At 41.3% G+C, this 18,656-nt stretch overlaps 1 protein-coding gene across 1 annotated transcript in view; it reads right to left on the reverse strand.

The window, feature by feature from the left end:
* The window catches only part of tmem9 (transmembrane protein 9), a 66,554-nt gene that overhangs the window by 19,808 nt on the left and 28,090 nt on the right, over positions 1 to 18,656 (reverse strand). Inside the window, exons 3-4 of the mRNA XM_080210177.1 lie at positions 14,812 to 14,920; positions 13,117 to 13,248 (exon numbers count right to left, since the gene is read on the reverse strand). Of these exons, the coding sequence (XP_080066303.1) occupies positions 13,117 to 13,248; positions 14,812 to 14,920 (241 nt within the window). The remainder of the gene's footprint in view (positions 1 to 13,116; positions 13,249 to 14,811; positions 14,921 to 18,656) is intronic.

Raw genomic sequence — 18,656 nt, forward strand, 5'->3', positions numbered from 1 at the left:
GGGTTACTTTCAGGGTACTGAAGGTCCAGACCAATGTTTGACTCACTGTCTGTCAGTGTACTACACAAGAACTGGCTGCATAAGAGAGATCACAATCAACCTGGCACAATCTACAAAACAACCATTATTCAATCAAAGATGCATGAAGCCATGCAGTTCACACAACAGTTCTCAATCTTTGGGAATGATTGATAATACATTTGATGTCGACCGAAAAACAAAAAAAGCAGATTTTGCCTGCCTACGTTTGAGCAGTTGTGCTGACTAGGCAACCTGCTTACCAATTTGGCACAGGATATTTCTTTGCAAACTCCAAATCCACATCAGCAGCCAAACTTCCCTTATTAGCACTATGGGATTTTCTATTACCCCCACCCCTTTTGTAATACTGTCATAAAGACCCTACTTTCTGGCTTACTGAATTAACCAAAAGACATGTAACAGTAAATCTGGAAGCTCTAGGTTAAAGCTTGCTTCTCACATGGATTTCCATTAAATTCTTGCCCCTCCTGCAGTCACAAAAAGGGAAAATCTGCAATAAAGGATCAGCAAACAATAAAAATATTGAATACAGCAGTTTGCCAAGAGTTTACTTGGGCAAAATTGGTTCTGCTACAAATGCCAAGTGCACAATGAAAATAACTAGATCTCATTTTTCAAGTGGTAAACTGCTAAAGGTCCACTTTTCTTTGGCATCATCTGACCCTTTGGAGACTTCTAACGACCATTCTTGGGCCACTGTGAGAGGGAAAGACTAAATGTTGTACATTTTCAGTTTCTTGGTACTTATGAATTCCAGAGAATGCCATAACCTCTTCTCCGTTAGCACGGATGTATCATTTTGTTTTGCAGTGCTACCGAGGTATAATTTGTCATTCTTCCAGAGAGCTGTGAATGAATCCCCTGATTGGTACAGGTTTTCCCACTGATAGTTTATTGACATACTGAAGTACTTAAAACTCTTCATACGTGGCCACAATAGCCTCACTGCTCCTAGTTTCTCTATCCTATCTGCTTAGCTTCTCGGCCTTTTGGCTAAGATCGAGTGTAGTTTTGGCACCCTGCACTTGGTTGAGGTCATGAGGTTACACTGAGGCTTCACTTGAAGCAATTTTTTTAAAGCAGCATCTAAGCTTTTTGGCAAATGAGACTGAGCCTTGGAGGCATGCAATGTCTGCTCCAATCAGCTTGGATCATGTGGATCAAGCCAAAGGCAGGAAGTGATCAGCCTGTCTTGTGAGCTTGGATCTGAACTGTCTCACTTGCTGAGACTTTGAACTGGGCTTTGACTGGATTGAATTGGATATAGAGAGAAAAAAAAAATCTGCTGATCAATTCATTGGGGACATCACTCTCTGTATTGTCTTGATGATATGGAGTTGCCAGCGTTGGACTGGGGTAAACACAGTAAGAAGTCTCACAACACCAGGTTAAAGTCCAACAGGTTGATTTGGTAGCAAAAGCCACTAACTTTCGCAGTGCTGCTCCTTCGTCAGGTAAGTGGGAGTTCTGTTCACAAACAGGGCATATAAAGACGTAAACTCAACTTACAAAATAATGGTCAGAAAGCGTGTCTTTACACATAATCATGTCTTAAAGGTACAGACAGTGTGAGTGGAGAGAGTGTTAAGCACAGGTTAAAGAGATGTGTATTGTCTCCAGACAGAACAGTTAGCAAGTCAGGGGGTTACAAATAGTGTGACATGAAGCCAAGATCCCGGTTGAGGCCGTCCTCATGTGTGCGGAACTTGGCTATCAGTTAATAATATCATTCCAGCCATTACTTTGTAAATTGAATTTGCGTCTTTAAATGCCCTGTTTGTGAACAGAACTCCCCTGACAAAGGAGCAGCACTCTGAAAGCTAGTGGCTTTTGCTACCAAATAAACCTGTTGGACTTTAACCTGGTGTTGTGAGACTTCTTACTGTATTGTTCTGATCCCAGAGACAAAGTCTGGTTCGTTATAAGATTTTTGGTGGGATCAATGAGAAACTTTTAAGGTTTACTTTTCTTCAATATTTAAATATTAGCTATGACTGCAAACAGACAACTGGTATAGCGGAGTTCTTTTTAAAAACCATGTTAGAATCCATAGGATTTCACTACCTTCGCAACTAACTATAAAAAATAGGACAATGTTCAAAGAGCCTCCACAACAAGTCACCAATTACAAAGAAAAACTGGCCAGTAAGATACTAAAACTATGGTTATAAAGGACAATTCAAATCTCCTGTGACAAAGACAAACTGCCAGACACACTCAAATCTCCACCCAGCACTCAAGAGGATTAATTCATATCTTATAGTAGTATTTGCATAACTGAAAACAAGCAGATTTCCTCCAGGGTGACAACTTGAACTTTATTCAATCAAACGCAGCACACTCAAAGAAACACAAGTAATCCCAAACTCAGAAATACTGAGGGAGAACAGAACATCAAAACACCAAATACTCAGCAAAACACACACACACATACACATGGTGATATTCTTGTCAAAAAGCTGTTACTAGCTAGCACTGCTTAGAAGATCATGTCTCACAATTGCAGCAGCCTGCTGTCAAACTGTATTGGAGCCATGACTGCCCACAGAGCAAGGGGGAAAGATACACAATGTTTTGAAACATTGCAAAGACCACCCACACACTGGACTCCAGTATGGTCCAGTTTGAAGTGGTCAAATGTTTAAATGTTGCATTTTCAGTTTATTGTCTGACATTTCTCACTGCCACCCAGTACTAGACTGCTGTAGTTTCTGTACATTAAAGCTAGATTTCGGGTTATAATGTACATGATGTGAACACAGACTGGTGTAAAGCTCAGAGTAAAATTTGATTATGCCGACATTTTGTACAAATTTGCAAAATCATTGAGGATTTTTAAAGTGTAGTTGCAAAATCATTGAGGATGTAATGTTTGTTTGTAATCCTTTTTCAAGTAATTTATAGGATGTGCTAGCAAGGGCAGTGATTCCATCCATATTTGCTCTTTTCTTGAACCTTTGCTTCCAAATTAAGGAGGGAGTTCCAAGATTTTAACATGACTGCGGCTGGAAATGCCCTCATCCAGGCAAGTTGAATGTATTTCATCACACTCTTGACTTATACTTTGGAGTTGGTGGTAAGGCTTTAGGGCGTCATCAGGTGAATGAGTCACTGAAAAATACCAAAGGACTCTCTCTTGTACAGTCAGAAGTCTCAGAACACCAGGTTAAAGTCCAACAGGTTTATTTGGTAGCAAAAGCCAAATAAACCTGTTGGACTTTAACCTGGCGTTGTGAAACTTGTTACTGTGTTTACCCCTGTCCAACACCGGCATCTCCACATCATGACTCTCTCTTGAAGCTAATGTATGTATGAGCTAAGAACAGCACAACACAGGAACAGGCCTTTCGGCCCACCACTATGTGCCAACATAGATGCCTCTCTAATCTAATGTTTTCTTGCCTCTACTTGGCCCATATGCCTCTGTTTTCTGCCTATTCATATATCTATCCAGATGCCTCTTGAACGTTGTTATAGAATCTGCTTCCACCACCTCTGCCATCAGCATGTTCCAGGCATTCACCGCTGTGTGAGAAAACTTGACCCTTACATCTCTTTTAAACTTTCCCCCCTAACTTTCAACCTATGCCCTCGAGTAACTGACCCTTCGACCCTGGGAAAAAGACTGACCATCCACTCTATCCAAGTCTATCATAACCTTGTAAACCTCTGTCAGGACCCCCTCATCCTCCAACGCTCTAATGAAAACAATCCAAGTTTGTTCAACCTTTCTCCATAGTCCATATCTTCCAAACCTGGCAACATCATGGTAAATCTCTTCTGCACCCTTTCCAATGCAATAACATCCTTCCGTTAGTGTGGCGACCAGAATTGTACACCAAACTCAAAAAGAGGCCTAACCAAAGTCTTATACACATGCAATATGATTTTCCAATTCCTATACTCAACGCCCCGACCGATGAAGGACAACATGCCATACTTCTTCTTGGCCACCTTGTCCATTAGAGTTGCCACCTTCAGGGAATTGTGGATCTGCATGTCTAGATCCCTCTGTAGGCTAATATTTCTAAGGGCTCTAGCATTTACTGCATACTTTCCTTCTGCAGTAGGTCTTCCAAATTGCATCACTTCATATTTATCCGGGTTAAATTCTATCTGCCATCTTTCAGCCCTGGTCTCTAGCTGATTTATATCTTGCTGTATCCTCTGACAATCCCCCTCACTATCTGCTACTCCCCCAATTTTTGTAACATTTGCAAATTTACTAATCAGGTTACCTATATTTTCCTCCAAATCATTTAAATATATTACAAACAGTGGTCCCAGCACTGATCCCCGTGGAACACCATTTGTCACAGACCTCCAGTTAGAAAAGTATCCTTTCATTGCTGTTCTCTGCTTTCTATGACCAAGCCAGTTTTGTATCCATCTTACTAGCTCACCTCAGGTCCCATATGACTTCACCTTCTGTATCAGCCTGCCATGAGGAACATTAACAAAGGCTTTACTAAAGTCTATGTACACAACATCCATTGTCCTGCCTTGGTCAATTTTTCTTGTCACTTTGTCAAAGAACTCAATCAAGTTTGTGAGACACGATCTCCCCTTCACAAATCATACTGCCTGTTGCTAAAAAGTCTATTCTCTTTCAGTTGTGAGTACATCCTGTCCCTAAGAATCTTCTCCAATAATTTCCCAACTATTTATGTAAGGCTCACAGGCCTGTAATTTCCTAGATTGTCTCTCCCGCCCTTCTTAAACAGAGAAACAATGTTAGCTACTCTCCAATCCCCTGGTACCTTGCCCATGGCTAAAGAGGATACAAAGATTTTGGCCAAGCCCTCAGCAATTTCTTCCCTCGCCTCTCTCAGCATTCTGGGATAGACCTGATCTGGCCATGTTATGCCATATCATATCACTGTGTCAGAATTAAAATCATGCTTTCCTTCCTTCTAGTTTTACTGATCATTTTTTTCCCAGCCAAAAGTTATGCCAGAATCTACTTTGTGCTCTACCTTAATATAGAAATTAATCCAGGTCGAATTCTAGGCCTGTGTGTATTAGCATAGTGGACAGTGAAGAAGGTTATCCAACATTGCAATGGGATCTTGATCAACAGGGCCAGTGGGCTTACAAATGGCATGTGGAGTTTAATTTAGATAAATGTGAGGTGATGCATTTTAGAACATAGAAAAACTACAGCACAAACAGGCCCTTCGGCCCACAAGTTGCGTCGATGATATCCCTACCTACTAGGCTTACCTATAACCCTCAATTCTATTGAGTCCTATGTACTCATCCAGAAGTCTCTTGAAAGACCCGAATTTGCTTCCACCACCACTGACGGCAGCCGATTCCACTCACCCACCACCCTCTGAGTGAAAAACTTACCCCTGATATCTCCTCTGTACCTACTCCCCAGCACTTTAAACCTGTGTCCTCTCGTAGCAACCATTCCAGCCCCTGGAAAAAGCCTCTGAGAATCCACCCGATCTATACCTCTCAACATCTTATACACTTCTATCAGATCACCTCCCATCCTTCTTCTTTCTAAGGAGAAAAGATCAAGCTCCCTCAACCTATCCTCATAAGGCATGCCACCCAATCCAGGCAACATCCTTGTAAATCTCCTCTGCACCCTTTCAATAGCTTCCACATCCTTCCTGTAATGAGGCGAATTTTGATCGATTTTGATTTAAATTCATTTTGATTGATCGAACAAGGGCAGGGCTTATTCAGTGAACGGCAGGGTGTTGGGGTGGGTTATAGAATAAAGAGATTTAAGGGTACAGGTTCATAGCTCCTTGAAAGTGGAGTCACATGTGGACAGACTGGTGAAGAAAACATTCAGCATACTTGGCTTCATTGGTCAGAACACTGAATAAAGATGCTGGGGCATCTTGTTGAAGTCGTACAAGCCATTGGTCAGGCCACACTTGGAATACTGTGTACAGTCCTCGTCACCCTATTATAGAAAGGATATTATTAAACTAGAAAGAGTGCAGAAAAATTTACTAGATGCCATGGGCTTGATGCTTTGAGGTATAAGGAGAGGCTGGGACTTTTTCCCCTGGAGCGTAGGAGGCTTAGGGATGAACTTATACAGTCTACAAAATAATGAGGGGCACAGATCAGTTAGATAGTCAATATCTTTTCCCAAAGGTAGGGGAGTCTAAAACTAAACAGCATAGGTTTAAGGTGAGAGGGGTGAGATACAAAAGGGTCCAGAGAGACAGTTTTTTCACTCAGAGGGTGATGGGTGTCTGGAACAAGCTGCCAGAGGTAGCAGTAGAGGCAGATACAATTTTGTCTTTTAAAAAATGTTAAGAAAGTTATACGGGTAAGACGGTTTACAGAGGGATATGGGTCAAATGCAGGTAATTGGGACTAGCTTAGTGTTTAAAAAAAGGGGCGACAAGGACAAGTTCGGCCGAAGGGCCTGTTTCCATGCTGCAAACCTCTATGACTCTGGCAGAGAGTGCTGGTAGATGGATACACCTTCTTAAAACAAATTGCAAAGCCTGTTTTTCATTGTAAATGGGACAAGTGCAGGCAAAATGGACCAAAGGGCCTCTTTATGTTCTGAAAAACTCAATGACTCTAGATTAAGAAATATAGCGTTCAGGTCAAACAAAATCCAAGAATTTGTGCACCGTCCACACTCTATGATCTTTCACCCTGCTGAAACAAGGAATACATGTGCTGTTTTCACAAGTAAATAATCTTTCTTGACCTATCTCCTCTCTTCTGACCCTCAACGCACAAATCACTGTTGGGTTAAGGAACCATAAGTGTCAGCAGCCCTCTGGTAGCTTATCAGAGTTATTATTTGTGAGTGTGCCTGAGTGTCTGTAGGCAGTTATTTGACTGGGAAAGCAGACTGATCCCAACCTCAAAGCAACAACCACAGACACAATCTTCCCAGCAAGGGTTATCAGGTAACAACTGGGAACAAGAAAATTGGCTGTTCCTCTCAGCTCTGGGGTATTAAGGCCTCCAATTGCTGTACTGGTCAACTTAGCTGAGGCCGTGACTTAAACTTGACATCCTTCTGATCCTAGGGGCATTGCCCACAACGGCAAAGAGGAGGTCAGGCACAGACTTCCTTATGTTCAATCAGACATATCACAGGTGTATGGAAATCAGCTTCGTTTTAACTACTCATCATCATTAACTTCAAAAAGCACAGGTACCACCAACAAAATGAAGTGTCGGGTTTCAGACGTTATCCAACACTACGGCGCAGCCACAGAAGTTGCGTGTTGCGACAACCTGTTTTGTCCAGAAATTGTTTTAAACACAACCTTTTTACTGCTGGTAATGATATCCTGAAAGTGTCTGACCGGCTGTTGCTCACCGACATTCGACCAGCCTAACATTGTCATTTCTTACTCCATAATAAGCACTTGAATCATTTTTCATTTCCTCTCGTTACCATCAGACCACCTACATTGGCTCTCATCAGGCCTCACACAGACTGGCATGAATTAATTTCACCCAACCTGGTATTAGGAGCATCACTACACTGTAAACAAAGTAGGAAATGACTGCAATAAATCTATTAAAACAGGAGTGGCAGGAAGTGTGGTAAGCTTCTTTCAAATGTTTGATCTTAAATATACGGTTTATTTTTAGATTATACTGGTAATTTTAAAAGCTAAAACCATTAAATGGGGAAATTCACAAAGCAAAAGTCAGTTGGAGATTAAACACACCTTCCCCACAATAAAAGGCGACAACACTCAACAAAAATAATCCCAAAAGCAAAGGCTTGAGACAATGCCTCAGTGATTGGACAATTAAAACAGAAGTAGAAAATGCAAACCTTGTATACAGGCTCACATTTATATAGCACACTCTCAGCTCATTTCTTGTACCTTAAGGTGCTGCATATACATGATCTGTAAGCAACATCTTTCTCTACCAGAAAATGTTCACAAATATCAGCAAGGTGGACAAGCAGTGCACCTGTTTTTTGTGGTGGTATCGGTCAAGGGAAGAACGGTGTGAACTCAGTACTTTTCTTTAAGAGTGTCGTCACAGAATTGTTAATACTCACTTGAATCAAGATAGGTAACAAGGGGCTAATCTTAACACCTTATATGAATACATCTCTAGCAATGTAGCACTCCCAAAGTGCTGCACTGAAATATTAGTCTACACTGTCAATAGCCTGAATGAACCTGGAGGCCACAACCTTCTGATCCAGTTGAAAAAGTGCTGCTGACTGACTTTAAATTATATCTGGGCAGGTGTCCATGTTTTTACAATAAGGGAAAGCTTCAGCCCATCACTAATGTAAATCAGAATTCTTATTTAGAATTCTTCCTGTCAATCCTACATATTTTCCTCCCTCAGTCACACTGAGCTGAAATGGGAGACAAGCTTAGCTACTTGATCTTGTTCTAAAAATGTCTCAGATGCGAGCGGTATATTAATTGTCCTTAATTGGATGAAGACGATGAACATTAAATCAGAATTCACTTGGACTCCTAAAAATGGGGACAGAATAAGACCAGGGTTTGAGTTCAGAGGGGCATATTTGTAATGTGCACCTATGTGAATAAATGCTTCTAAAAGTATAGCTCCTGCTTTATGCTTCAATACCGAGCCTTCTGGATAGTAACAATAAATGCAACCACTCCAACGTTGTTACATCCAATGCGTTTTCTCAGGTAACCAGAGAAGGTGCAGTGGGGGATGCCTTTTCCCAAAATGACTCCAGCAATGGCAATGATGCTTGGCAGGAATTCCAGATTTTTGAGAAAGTAGCTGGGATATATGATCAGGTCAGAAGGTGGTGTGACTTGGAGGGGAGCTTGCAAAATTTGGCGTACCCGTAACACTATTGCTCTCCTTTTTTGATGGCACAGATCTTGGGGCTGGGTGAAGCGGACGAGGAGAAGTTCCTCTTTTCACTCTCCTCCCTACTACTGAATGGTTTCAAGCAACATTTTTAGGTGGAGAGTAGATTATTCTTTTTTCATTTGTTCACAGGCTGAGGGTGTCACTAGCTAGGCCAGTATTTATTGCCCACCCCTAACTGCCCTTCAACTGATTGGTTGTTACACCATTTAAGAGAGTATTTAAGAGTCACCTACATTGTTGTGAATCCAGAATTATGTGTAGGCCAAACCAGATATGAATGGATGATTTCCTTCCTTAAAAGGACATTAGTGAGCCAGATGGGTTTTTGAAATAATCAACAACGATTCCATGGTCAAGATTTTAATTCTACATTATTATTGAATTCAATATCACTATCTGTCACGGTGGAATTTGAACCCAAGATTGCAGAGAATTGACCTGGTCTCTGGATTATTACCAGTGACAATGCCATTATGCACCACCTCTATCCCCCCACTAATACCACCTTTCTACCAGATGGATTAGAAAGTGACAGGCTATCTTGTTTTTCTCTTCATTACTCTGGTGACAGTGAAGTTATTAACCCTATCACTGCTGCTTTTGACATTACCACGCTATTCACAGTTCAGCGATCTGGTAATGAAATCACAATTTCCACAAATTTAAGGATGTGCACTTTCTGGTAGGGGCTACCAGGCTGCCAGAAGCAGAAAGATGTCTTACTTATTGCTTTTCAGCCTTGAGGCATCACAGTCATTTACAGTTTCCCAACTGTTTCTCTAGTCAACAGAGCACAGTCATCAAGTTAAACATTGGACCTTTCTGGATTGTGCAGTGCATTACTCACTAAGCCATCAACATTGAAATTTGAAGCAGGAGTAGGCCGTTTGGCCCTTCAAACTTGCTCTACCATTCATTATGGTCATGGCTGATCATCAAAATCAATGTCCCGATCCCACCTTCACCCCATATCCCTTGATCCCTTTAACCCCAAGAGCTATATCCAATTTCTTCTCAAAATCAGAAAACGTTGTGGTCTCAGTTTCTGTGGGTGTGAATTCCACAAATTCAGCACTCGAGTGAATAAATTTCTCCTCATCTCAATTTTAAAAAAATTATCCCTTATCCTCAAACTATGACCTCTAGTTCTGGACTTCCCACCACACAGAACATGCTTTCTGAAATCTATCCAATCCTGTTAAAATTTTATAAGTTTCTATGAGATCCCTTCTCACTCATCTAAACTACAATGAATACAATCCTAACCAACTTAAGTCTGTCCTCAGATGACTGACCTGCCACCCCAGGAATCGTATATTTAAATAAACCTGTTGGACTTTAACCTGGTGTTGTGCGACTTCTTACTGTGCTCACCCAATACAATGTAGGCATCTCCACATCGTGGCTACCCCAGGAATCAGCCAGGTAAACCTTCATGAACTCCCTCTACAGCAAGGGCATCTTCCCACAGATAAGGGCACCAAAACTGCACACAACACTCCAGGGGAGGCCTCACCAACACCCTGTGCAATTGCAGAAAATATACCTATTCTTATTCTCAAATCCTCTTGCAATGAAGGCCAACATAGCATTTGCCTTCTTTACTGCCTGCTGTACCTAAGCACTTACTTTCAGCGACTGATGCATGAGGACACCAAGGTATCGCTGAGTATCCACTTCTCTCAATTTAGACCAATTCAAATAATAATCTGCCTTCCTATTTTTGCTACAGAAGTGAATAACTTAACATTTATCCACATTATATTGCTGCCAGACATATGCCCACATACTCGGTTTGTCCAAATCATGCTTAAGCATCTCTGCACCCTCACAGTTCACCCTCCTACCCAACTTTGTATCATCTGCAAATTTGGAGATAATGCATTTAAATCCCTCTCCTAAATCATTTATATATAATGTGAAAGTTGGTGTCCGAGCACAGATTCTGACATAACCTACTAGTCACTGTGTGCCAATTGGAAAAATACCCATTTATGCCAATTCTTTTGCTTCCTATCTGCTAGGAAGATAAAAGGAGTGAATGTATTGTATTCCATTATACTCTAGCTTTTGATCCATCCCGAGACACTAACCACAATTCCATGTGCTTTAACTTTACATTGTAGTCTGCTATGTGAGACCTTGTCAAAAGCCTTCTGAATGTCTAAATAAACCAAATCTACTGGTCTCCTCCATCAACTGTACTAGTTATATTCTCAAAAAGTCCAATAGATTTGTCAAGCATGATTTCCCCTTTGTAAATCTATGTTGACATTGTCTGATTATATCACTGCCTTCCAAACGCTGAGCTATGAAATCCTTAATAATGGACTCTAGCAACCTCTCCAGTACTGAAGTTAGGCTCACTTTCCCTATTTTCCCTCTACCTCCTTTTTTGAATAGCAGGCTTACATTAGCTACCCTCCAATCTGTAGGGACCAGCCTAGAGTCCAAAGAAATTTGGAAAATGACCAATGGATCTACTATTTCCAGGGCCACTTATATAAGTACTCTGGAATCAAGTAGTCTACATGTAGATTTCTTGTGTTCACAGCATCCAAAGCAATAGGCCAAAATACCAGCGCGTTGCCGCCATATGTGGAATACATAACTTTCAAAAGGTACTGCAACACAATCACTCTTTTTAACTTGGGACTTTAGAAGCTGCTGAGATAGTGATTAATCATATTACATTGGAGAGTGAAGTACTGAATAATTAACTTTAACATTGGAGAGTGAGGTACTGAATAATTAACAATAACATTGGAGAGTGAGGTACTGAGTGTTTAATGACAATATTAGAATGGTTAGTGACTGGCAATTGGTGATAATATTATATTGGAGATGAATGCATGCAGCTTAAAGCCAGAGTGTAACTTCTGGAAACTGGTACTTCGTTGTTCTGGCCGTATATTCATGTGATGTCTCCACACTCCTAAATCGTTTTCCAAGTCTCTCTCATTTAAATCAATTCAATTCACTGTCCTTATAATGTACATTTATTCAACTGTTACAATGCATTTATCAATGTTCATTTTTATTTGCTATTTATCTACACAAGGGGATTGATGACCCATTAACAAGTTCATTAATAGTGTAGAAACAAAAGAATGCAAAACATACTCAGCTCCGGACCGTATTCATTATATCCCCCATCCTTTTTCTCAAAAGCTCATTTGTGGGATGTAAGCATTGCTGGATGGGCCAGTATTTATTGTCCATCCTTGACTGCTCTCCATTCATTGTGATGGGTCTGGAACCATGTGTAGGCCAGACCAGGTACAGATTTTCTTCACTAAAGGACATTAGTGAACCAGGTCTGGGGATCTTATTGAAACATATAAGATGATTAGAGGTTTAGATAGGGTGGATAGTGATAGCCTTTTTCCTCGGATGGAGAAAGCTAGCACGAGGGGGCATGGCTTTAAATTAAGGGGGGGTAGCTACAGGACGGATGTCAGGGGTAGGTTCTTTACCCAGCGGGTGGTGAGGGATTGGAATGCCCTGCCTGCTGCAGTTGTAAATGCGTCTAGTTTGGGGGCGTTTAAGAGATCTCTGGATAGGTTTATGGACGAAAAGGGATTGGTATAGGCTAGTGGGTCATTGTTTTTGTAACTGGTCGGCGCAACATCGTGGGCCGAAGGGCCTGTTCTGCGCTGTTATGTTCTATGTTCTATGTAGGTGGGTTTTTAAGACCACCAACAATTTAATACCAGATTTTTACCGAAATCAAATTTCACCCTCTGCCATGGATGATCTTCCCCAGACCTTGCCCTGGGTCCCTGGGTTGCTAGTCTAGTGATAATATTATTATGCTTCCACCTCTGCTTACACTACATCTCTCACGAGTGTTCAGTTTCTGATTTTGTACGTCAGCTAAGGCCCATCTCTATGTTCAATGTGATTTCTGCATCTTTTGGCTGAAGTGCAAATCCTGCACATGGAAGGAATGTAGCTAAATAACTTTGTTAGAGACAGTGTCACTATCAGTTTAATCTGTAACACTCTCAAAGTCAATGGGAAGTAATGAAGACAGCTTGAAAGATCCAAAAGAAAAAATATATCACACTCTCTATTAAAGAGGCTAACTTATTTCTCACCAAATACAAAGTATAAAAATAAATTGTGTTTGCAAATCAGGCCCTGTAATACAAAGTGCCCGTACCTAGAACATATTCACCACAAAAAGGTGAACAATCTCCATATTGAATAAATCCATCCAGAATTAGTATTCACTTTTCTTACCTCAGTGTCTTCCTCATTGTGCAGAGGTTGAATGTAGGAATCTGGCTTTCGGATAAGTGGATCCACTATCATCAAGAATGCCATGTACACCAACAAAGCTCCAACAACAGTCAGGTAAATGATGATCGTTACCTGTCAAATCAAGATTTAAAAAGAATAAATGCGATTGTTCATAAGCATCAAGCTCACATTTGCATTACTGCTTCAAATACAAATGGACTACTTTAAACAAAAAACATTGCATGATTAACTTCAACTTCATCTCCCACAGTTAGGCAATGAGCCAATCAGGAATTTTCAAAAACAATCTTTAGAATGAAGGCATCAATGTTGTGGAGTGCTATTGTTATGTATCGCACAGCACTAATACGCAAAACAGCATCCATGATCCCCAAAACTAATGAACTAGATGCTCTTTCCTTTCCTCCCTACTTTTCCCAACAAGTGTTGACAATCCAACTGACCATTATGCATGTAAGGCTTTAATAGTGAGCATAACTAGGTTATTCAACTACAGGAAGCATCATGGCCAAGGCCAAGTCCTCTCTTCACCTGATTTCCACACAGACAATTCCCGCAAAGGTTTCACAATGGTCACCTTGAGCAGGAATCTCTATCTATATTCTTCCCCCCGTAACAAAGCCAATTGCAGCGTGACAGGTCATGTTTTGCTTGCAAGTCAGCAAACCCAGTATAGGCTGAAGTTGAAGCTTATTACATCCCTGGTTTTTTATGACTTGAGTTAATTTCAGTTCTCAGTTTGTTTTCACTCACCAAATGAAATGGCAGATATAGAAGGTAAGGACCATATTAAATATCTCCACAACATTCTCTGCTCCAAGGAGGGCAATCTCCTTAAAGCAGAGGGTGTTGTGGAGATATTTGGTAAGAAATTTTGAAAATTATAAATGGGTTTTGATGAGAGTAAAGAGAAACTGTTTCCACTGGCGGATGGGTCAGTTTTAGAGGATACAGCTTTCAGATAACTGCCAAAATTAATGGTGAGGAGAGACAGAAATTCTTCTAATGCACTGAGTTACAGGGAACTGGAATGCACTGTCTCAAAACAATGGTGGAAGAAGATGAAATAGTATTTTTCAAAATTGAATATACAGTCAACTCCTGTCATTCGCAACCTCCTCCATCACAAATTTGTTGACTCATGCATGCAATCGTGGTTCATGGCCCCAGAACATTAGTTAACCACGACTTAGAATGTTAAACTCTCACCTTTCCCACATATAAAGCATGCACTGTGCATGAGCCAACTCTGCAGATGTGCTAGTTTGCTGTTCATGATTCCGCTTAATAAGAGTATAATGTTAGCAAGTTGCATGAATTTGTGGGAATGGAACTCCCACAAATGGCGGAAGCTCACTGAATATTTGAAAAGGCGAAACATGAAGGGCTAGGAGAATGACAGGAGTGGGATTGATTGGGTAGCTCTTTCAATGAGCTGGCATTGACAGAATGGACCAAATAGCCTCCTCCCTCCCTCCGTGCTGGATGATTTTAAGCATGAACAGAAGTACGAATTAAATCCAAAGCATACTTTAACAAATCAGCTCCAAAACATCAAACAAAGGGTCGCCTTGATGAGTAATTGTGCTCAAAGCTATTCTTACAGGGTGGACAGTGTGCTTTAGAATGGGGGAACTGAATCAATCAGATAACATGCAGAACGCTTGGCTGTACCTTGATAGTAGTGGTGCTTCTTTCTTCATATTTACACTCACACAGCAAACAGTAAGCCTCCACATCCCGGCCTGGAACTGGCATGGGCTCCACAACATGCAGACAGTTACTGAAAACACAAAACCATGTCTTATATTACTGAACAACTCAGACTCTCAACAAAAGATACAACTTTTAACACGTAGTTAGAAACATTGGAAATGGGATCAGGCCATTCGGCCCTTCAAGAGTGCCATTCAACAATTTACGGCTCCTCTAGCTCAACACCACATGCCTGCGCTCTCCCCAGGCTCACTGGCACCTTTAGTCTAGAAATCTATTTCTTCTTAACGTAGTCTCCACAGCCTTCCATGGTAGAGAATTCCACAGGTTCACCACTCTATGAGTGAAGAAATTTCTCCTCATCTCAGTCCTAAATGGCCTCACCCGTATCCTGAGACTGTGACCTCTTTTCCTGGATTCCCCCCATCCTTCCCTCAGACAGAGGAATCAACATCTCTGCATCCAGTCCATCCAGCCTGGTCAGAATTTTATACATTTTGATGAGATCCGCTCTCATTCTCCTAAACTCCACTAAATACAGGCCCAGTTGACCCAAAGGGAGACAGTGGTGTAGTGGTATTATCAGTGGACTAGTAATCCAAAGGCCCAGGGTAATGCTTCTGAAGACCCAAGTTCAAACCCCACCATGGCAGGTGGTGAAATTTGAATTCAATAATGATGACCACGAAATCATTGTCGACTGTCATAAAAACCCATCTAGTTCACTAATGAGAAAGTGGAAAGTCTGCAGAGAAATCTGGACAGGCTCAGTGAGTGGGCGAGGACCTGGCAGATGGAGTATAAAGTTAGCAAGTGTGAGGTTATTCACTTTGGCAGAAATAATGGTAGAGGGATTATTATTTAAAAGGTGAAAAGCTGCAGCGTGCTGCAGTGCCGAGGGACCTGGGGGTCCTTGTGCACGAATCGCAAAAACCCAGTCTGCAGGTGCAGCAGGTGATCAAGAAGGCGAATAGAATGTTGGCCTTTATAGCGAGGGGGATAGGATATAAAAGCAGGGAGGTCTTGCTGCAACTGTGCAGGGTACTGGTGAGGTCGCAGCTGGAGTACTTTGTGCAGTTTTGGTCGCCGCACTTGCGGAAGGATATATTGGCCTTGGAGGGAATGCAGGGGAGGTTCACCAGGCTGATACCAGAGATGAGGGGGTTAGCCTATGAAAAGAGGCTGAATAGACTGGGTCTGTACTCTGGAGTTTAGAAGGATGAGGGGGGATCTTATAGAGACATATAAGATAATGAAGGGGATAGATAGGGTAGAGATAGAGAGATTCTTCCCGCTTAAAAAGGATAGCAGGACTAGAGGACACAGCCTCAAAATAAGGGGGGGGGGGGGTGTCAGTTTAGATCGGAGTTGAGGAGGAACTTCTTCATTCGAAGGGTGGTGAATCTCTGGAATTCTCTGCCCATTGAAGTGATGGAGGCTACTTTGCTGAATATATTTAAGTCACGGGTAGATAGGTTTCTGATAGACAAGGGAATTAAGGGTTATGGAGAGAAAGTGAGAAAGTGGAACTGATCCACTTCAGATCAGCCATGATCTTATTGAATGGCGGGGCAGGCTCGAAGGGCTAGATGGCCTACTCCTGCTCCTATTTCTTATGAAGGAAATCCGCCACCTACCCAGGTTCGCTTAGATGTGACTCCAGATGCACAACAATGTGGCTGACTCTTAAATGCCCCGTGAAATGGCCTAGGCAGCCATTCAGTTCAAGCACAATTTGGATAGGCAACAAATGCTAGTCCAGCCATGAATGAATAAAAAAAGTCTCCTTATACGACAATCCCGCCATCCCATGAATCAGTCTGATGAACCTTCACTGCACTCCCCCAATGCCAAGTATATCCTTTCGTTGAGAAGGAGACTAAAATTGCACAAAATACTCCAGGTGTGGTCTCACCAAGGCCCTGTACAGCTGTAGCAAGACATCCTTGCTCTATTAGTCATGTTCTCTTGCAATGATGGCCAACATACCATTTCCCTTCTTAAATGTTTGCTGTACCTGCTTGCTTGCTTTCAGTGATAGGTGTAGTAGGTCCTTTTGTTTGTCAACATTTCCCAATCTATCACTATTTAAAAACATTTTGAAATTCTATTTCTCTGTCCGAAATGAATAGTTTCATATTTATCCATGTTATACTGCTTCTGCCATGCATCTGCTCACTCAATCAACCTGTCTAAATCACCTTGAAGCCTTTTAACATCCTTTGCACCACTCACATTTTGAATCATTGGTAAACTTGAAAATATTACATTTTGGATCTCTCATCCAAATCATTGACACATGGTATGAATAGCTGAGGCCCCACTAGTCACTGCCTGACACTTTGAAGCAGTCCCATATATTTCTATTCTGTATGTTTCTTGTTTGCTAACCAATTCACAATCCATGTGAATACATTACCTCCAATCCCAAGTGCTTTAATTTTGCAAACTAACTTCATGTGAAACTTTATCAAAAGCTTTCTGAAAAGCCAAGTACACCACATCCACTGGGTCACTCTTTTCCATTCTACCAGTTGCATCCTCCAAAAACTCCAGTAGATTTGTCAAACGTGATTTCCCATTCATAAATCCATGTTGACTTTGTCTAATCACGTTGATATTTTCTAAGCATCCTGTTGCTTCATCCATTATAACACTTCCTCTACTGCTGATGTTAGGCTAACTTTTCTGTAATTCCCTGTTTTCTCCCTCCCTTGGTTTTCAAATACATTCCACCAAATGACAAGAGGGTATTTTTTTTGTAGCTGGAAAACATTTTGTCTGTGGTGCAACCCAATTTCATTAGTACTTATAATAGATTAACTAATTTTTCCGTGGTTCTTTATTAATGAAGGTACTCCTGTCATCCTGCTGGAAGCAGTACTCTGCAAGAGTTTGGGGAAATGTGTACATCGGCATGCGTGCTTGTGTGCGCATGCATGTGTGTGTGAGGGTGGTAGAAGTGGAAGAAGCAATTACACTGTATCTATCATTACCTTTCAAAGCATATTTAGGTGCAAATGAGACATGCATTAAACGGGTGGATTAAAAAAACAAAATGCTGCAGGTGTTGCAAATCCAAAACCAAAACAGAAAACACTAGGGGCACTCAGCAGGTCAGGCAATGTCTGTGGGTCTACATCCAAAACATTGCCTTCTGTTCTTTCCACAGATGCTGCTTTCCTGATGCTGAGAGCTTCCTTTTTGCTCTAGGAAACAGCATGCTACACTGAATCTCTGCAATATCACATCAATACACTCATTTGATGATAAAAGTTACCACACTGCTACTTGAAATTTAACTCAATTTTGGGATATTTAGGCACATCAGCAGTAATAGGAGACAGCAAGTTCTAGTTGCCTGAAATCCGGAACATATTTATACTGGCCAATAAACCAGCAAGATAATTAACCCAGTGATAGAAGGGACATTTATATGAAAGCACTATATTTCTTTTGTGTCTTCAGAAGTCACCATTTATAAGGCTTTTTCCAAACTTTTATACTTGTATCCTGCTGGAAATCTATCAATTGAATCAGGTGAGTGGATAGGCAAACAGTTCTGATGGGTTTAATCAAGTCTAAAGCTATTCTGTCTTGTAGAAACCTGTAGAGATTTCCACAAAAGCAAAATACTCCACGTGCACATGATGGGAATCTGAAATAGAAACAGAAAATGTTGGAAATACTCAATACATAGCATCTGTGGAGAGAGAAACAGCATGTTTCAGGTCAATGGTCTTTCATGAGAACTAGGTTAGAGGTGTAATAGGTTTTGGATAGGTGAGGATGAGGAGCATGAG

The sequence above is a fragment of the Carcharhinus amblyrhynchos genome, chromosome 22 (genome assembly GCF_965287045.1).
Source record: "Carcharhinus amblyrhynchos chromosome 22, sCarAmb.v2.hapA, whole genome shotgun sequence".
Lineage (NCBI taxonomy): Eukaryota > Metazoa > Chordata > Chondrichthyes > Carcharhiniformes > Carcharhinidae > Carcharhinus > Carcharhinus amblyrhynchos.